At 50.4% G+C, this 4,864-nt stretch overlaps 1 protein-coding gene across 1 annotated transcript in view; it reads left to right on the top strand.

The window, feature by feature from the left end:
* Positions 1-439: 439 nt before the first annotated feature.
* The window catches only part of OAZ2 (ornithine decarboxylase antizyme 2), an 18,498-nt gene continuing 14,073 nt past the window's right edge, over positions 440-4,864 (top strand). Inside the window, 1 exon segment of the mRNA XM_011968034.1 lies at positions 440-687. Coding sequence (XP_011823424.1) covers positions 668-687 — 20 coding nt within the window. The 5' untranslated portion in view covers positions 440-667.

The raw sequence follows: 4,864 nt of genomic DNA, 5'->3' as shown, positions 1-4,864 counted from the left end.
TTGTTGATCTACGCTGACAGCTGAGGTTCTGCATTATGAGTTGAGATAACAGATCTGTGGGCCTGGACTCAGACTGGGAATGGTGCTAATATGTGTGTAGTTCTCTTAGATTTCTGATTTTGTTTTAATATCCTCCCAAATGGCACAGCCCTGTTCGGCCCCACGCAAAAGAGCAATAGGGATGAGGACCAGGTTGAGTCAATCCTCACAGAAAACTCTACAGGAAACACAACGCATCTTCTGGGCCGCGCTGCCGCAGCGGCGGGCAAAGCCACCGCCTTGGCCATGGCCTCCATCACAGCCTGCCCTTCATTCGGACCCCCTACCCCCACCCCCACGATTGGTCCCTGGTGCGCCTGCTCGGAGGCGGGGCGGAGCTTTGCCCTTTGTTGTGGGCCCCAGTTTCCCAGGACACCGCGCGGCGCTGGGGTGGGGCTAGGCAGATGAGGCAGTCGGGGGCGGGGCGGCTGCGGCGGCGTCGGCGGCGGCCGGGGAGGGTCAGTTGGAGGCAGGCGCTCGCTGAGGCAGGAGGAGGCGCTCGGCCCGCGGCCTGACAGGGACTTAGCCCGCAGAGATCGACCCCGCGCGCGCGACCCCACACCCACCCACTCATCCACCTATCCACTCCCTGCGCCGCCTCCTCCCACCCTGAGCAGAGCCGCCGAGGATGATAAACACCCAGGACAGGTAACGGCCCGGCCCAGGCTCCCCGCCCCCATCCTCCCTCATCTGCTCCAGAGGGCCTCTCCCATACCCCCAGCCGGCCCCCGTCCCCCGCAACGGGGCCATCCGCCCCAGCCAGCTCCCTTCACCACTGTAGTCACCCCAGTCCGGTCCTCAGCCCTGCAGCTGGGCCGCCTTATGTCCTTTAGCCCCTTCTCTTCAGCCGGGCCCATCCCCCTCATCCGGGCCTCCTCCTCCCCTAAAGCCCCCAAAAGCCGGAACCCAACCTTCCAACCAGGTCCCCTTTTTTTCCTTAGCCCCACCGAACTGTGCCCCATTCCCCAAACTGGGCTTTCCCCCGCATCCAGATTCCCCAAGTTGTTTCCTGTCTTCCTCAGATCTTTCTTACTCCCCTTATAAGTCACTTAACCCTTCGGTTTGAATCCCCTCCCTGATGAAAACTGCACCCCCCACCCAGACTCTTCTCGTATCACTGCCCCCCGCCCAAAGTCAGCCTCCACCCCTCAGTTCTCAGTTACCCCCACTCATCACCCTCCCCCCATTCTCTTCAGGCCTAGCAGTCCTTACACGTATGTCCAGCCTTCTGGTCCCATACTTCAGCTTTATCTTTCCCCCACCTGCCTCCCTCCACACCCCTCTCCCAGTTAGGCCCCATTTTCCCAGTCTCCTAACGTCATTCCTTTTATTTATCAAACACTGGGTTTGATTCTGTGCTCCATCCTATTGCCCCAATGGTATACCCCTAACACTCTTGGAAACATTCTTACCCTGTAAACATCTTTCAGCTGGGACTCATCCTTCTCCTTCCCCTCTTAACTGAACCCCATCTTTGGATCATCAGATCACAGGACTCAGCCATCCCGCTTCCAGTGAACCTTCCCCCTGTACCTCCAGTGCCTTCAAACCAAGCTCTATATTCTGGACGCTAGGCCTTTGCAATTTCCTCCCTCAAAACCCGACCCTAGTCTTCCCCCATTAATTAGAGAAGGGCTGCACATGTTTCTCAGACCGAGGACCCTGGTTTTCCAAACTTGCATGGTATACCCTTCCCCCTGCAGATAGCTGCTCAATTTTCCTTTCTCTGCATGCCTCTCTTTCTCCAAGGCAATCCTTCTTACCTGTCTTCCCTCAAATTTTAATATACTCCATATTTCTGCCTCTGTTCTCTGAAACTGTTTCACAATTTCCTAATTCCCCAGAATTTTTAATTTCAGTTGCTCCTTATACATCAGAATGGCTTTCATTTACAATTTGGACCTAATTCTCTTCCTCATTTTTTCCCCAGACTTGTTGCTGTCCTGTCCAAACTGTGTCTGAAGCTCATTAGTTCCCCACACCAGACCTTTTGTCCCCAGATTTGGCCTTATGGCCTCTGCCTCTCACTTGGGCCTCATTATTTTGCAAGCAGATCCATTCCCTGTAAATCTTTCTTAAATTGGGCCATGTTCTATTCAGAATTAGAGTAGTTTCTCTTAAAAGCATTGCCTTCTTTCTTGCTTTTCTTTGCATAAAGCCCTCTAACTGCCACTAAGGGTTCCTTTCAAACTTGGGCACTCTTCTTACTGAAATAGGCTATCAACTTTCCTTTCCTACTTGTTAACAGCACCAGCCTTAAATATTCCAACTGGGTTTTCAGCTATTCTTGTATTTCAGTGTTTCTTTCCCTGGCTTCACATTTGAGAAATCAGTCACTTGGGCCCCACCTTCAAAGATTGGTCTTATTGGCCTACAGTGTCCTGATTATTAGCATATAGTTTTAAAGCTCCCCAGGTAATTATAATACGAAGCTGGGGTTAAAAACCACTGCTTCCTTCCCGCAGCTTTTCCTATCCTATTCCTGTAGTGGGTGTCAGCTCTTTTTCTACTGACAAGGGCCTAATTTTCTTGGAGGAATTTTTTTTTTTCTTTTTTTTTTTTTTGAGACAGGGTCTCACTCTGTGGCACAGGCTGGAGTGCAGTGGTGCGATCTGGGCTCACTGCAACCTCTGCCTCCTGGACTCCATTTCTTCAGGGATTTCTTAGTCTTTCTCTCTCAGGTACTGTCCAGAAGTACCCAAGATACAATACCTGCAACAGCCTCTGAAGTTCCTGTCTCTAGTTACTTAGTTCTCAGCTATTGGCCATTTTCTTCCCCCAAGTCTCAGACTCTTACCCAGTGCCCCCACCCCCATTTCTTCTTTACATGTAGAAAGAAAATTCATTCCCCATTTGATAATTTGTTATGGTCTTATTTGACCTGTTATCCCTGCCTCCCAAGTTCTCTTTACCCTATAGCCCATCAGCTGTTACAGTTTCCTTTTCCAAGAGTCTCCATGTCCATTCCCTCTGCATTCCCCTCTTTCACTCCATCTTCTGTAACCCAGCCCCTCTGGAGCTGAGGAGGTGGAGGCGGATGTAGACTCGGAGAGTGCTGGATGCAAAGGTGTTACGTGTGGCAAAGGCGCCGTGTGTGCTGAGGATAGATGGCAGGTATGAGAGAGGGCAGGATGAAGCACGGGTGGAGGGAAGCAGAGGGACCTACAACAAAACCCACTCAAGGGGGTATGTGAGATGGACTTTTTTTCCTCTTCTTTTTGTGTGTCTGTAGTGGGGGTTGGAAGGTGGGGTGGTCTCAGCAGTCATTCTCTGGAGTCCTCTGGACTGAGCTGGTCGAAATGCCGAGTCTTTTGCAGGCTGAGCCCTAAGAGTTGAGCAACTTGGAACCAACATGTAAGAGTCTTCACCAACTGTGAGGTTGAAAGACCTGAGTTCTGGCTGAGCCAGTGTGCTTACATGTGTAAAGAAGAGGGGGTTGGGTTAACTTGACTCAAAAATTCTTTCCAGCTTCCTAAGTGGCAAAACAGGCTTGCTTGTCTCCAGGGCCCTTGCTTAGCGTGTTGGTAATTTGAGGGGCCTGGCTGTATGAGAGGCAGGTGGAGAGAGGAGCCAACTGGCCTGCCAGGGCCTGGGTAGGAGCTAGGCCTTGGATCAGGCTTCTCCACTTGGCCTGGGGGTGGGGTGTTGTGTGCAGGGTGTCTGATTTCTTTGAGTGATGGCAATCCCGTTTCCATAGCATGTTTCCTAGCTTCCTCGGGCCTGCCCCTAACTTTCTAAAAGGAATCCTGGTAGAGTCCTAACTAGGGATTCCGATAAGAGCCGGATGTTCTTCCCAGTCAGTGTTCTCGGGTGTTTCATATCCACAGAGCGGGGAGCTGGCTGGGTTTAGTTCCCATTGGGTGGGGGATGGGATTTTCAGCTTCCCTGGCTCCAGTGAAAAACTCAGGAGGTGGAGGTTTGGTTTCCTGGAAGAAATAGTTGCAGAGGAGCTGGCACCATGTTTTGAAAACAAGGCTCTTCCTTTCCAGTGTTGTTCTGATTGGTACTTCCAAAATGTCAGAATTCCTGATGGTGGGGGAGGGAAGAAGATACAAGTACAAGCACCTTTATTACCCTTTTTGAACATGAGGTTTAAATCCAAGGAAATCAAGCTTCCTGGCCTTTTTGTGCCTGGATTTGCGGGGGCAGGGAGACAGTATCTGTCTAGGGCTTGCTTTGTACCTGTGACAGTATAGTATGTAGAGAAGCACTAGCCCTGGCTTGATAGTGATATTATTATCAATCTGTGCTGATGGGCTTTGAAGAGACACATTTGGTTCTACAGGTGGTTTTTGGGGGAAAGGGGGCAGAGCACAAGAACATATCAGAACTATCAGCATCTTCACTGAGTGGTTTCCTGGGTAATGGAATTTCTCTCTCTTCCTAAAGAGTCTGGTTTCAGTTATTCCTTATTTGTTGGCACTATGGCTTGTTGGGCATGGAGTGGTAGGGAGAGCCAGTTTTCCTGTGATGTGCCTTCAAGGTCACCCTATAGGTAGGAAGGTTGGGGGAGAGGAGAGAGGGGAGAGAGAGAGGAGAGAGTGAAAGACGAGAGAGAGAGAGAGGCACTCTCCTAGTATAGTCAGGAATCCCCCCAAATCAGAGCTAAGCTTCAGAAAGCAGTGTGGGCTAATAATAGCAATTCCTCACTCTGCCAAGAAATCCAAATTTAGTCTCAGAGCTGCTCAAAAATATAAAAAACGGGACTGAGGAGTGGGATAGAGGGATGTTACAAATGTGCATTTCTAGAAAAACAAAACGAGTAATTCATCCCTTTTTGAAAGAGTATACAGTGTTGATTCAAGTTGTGCCATGATTTAGAAGG

This window comes from Mandrillus leucophaeus, unplaced genomic scaffold, assembly GCF_000951045.1.
Source record: "Mandrillus leucophaeus isolate KB7577 unplaced genomic scaffold, Mleu.le_1.0 Scaffold12, whole genome shotgun sequence".
Lineage (NCBI taxonomy): Eukaryota > Metazoa > Chordata > Mammalia > Primates > Cercopithecidae > Mandrillus > Mandrillus leucophaeus.
Note: the sequence above shows the minus strand (reverse complement) of the source record. Positions and strands in the feature narration are given on the sequence as shown.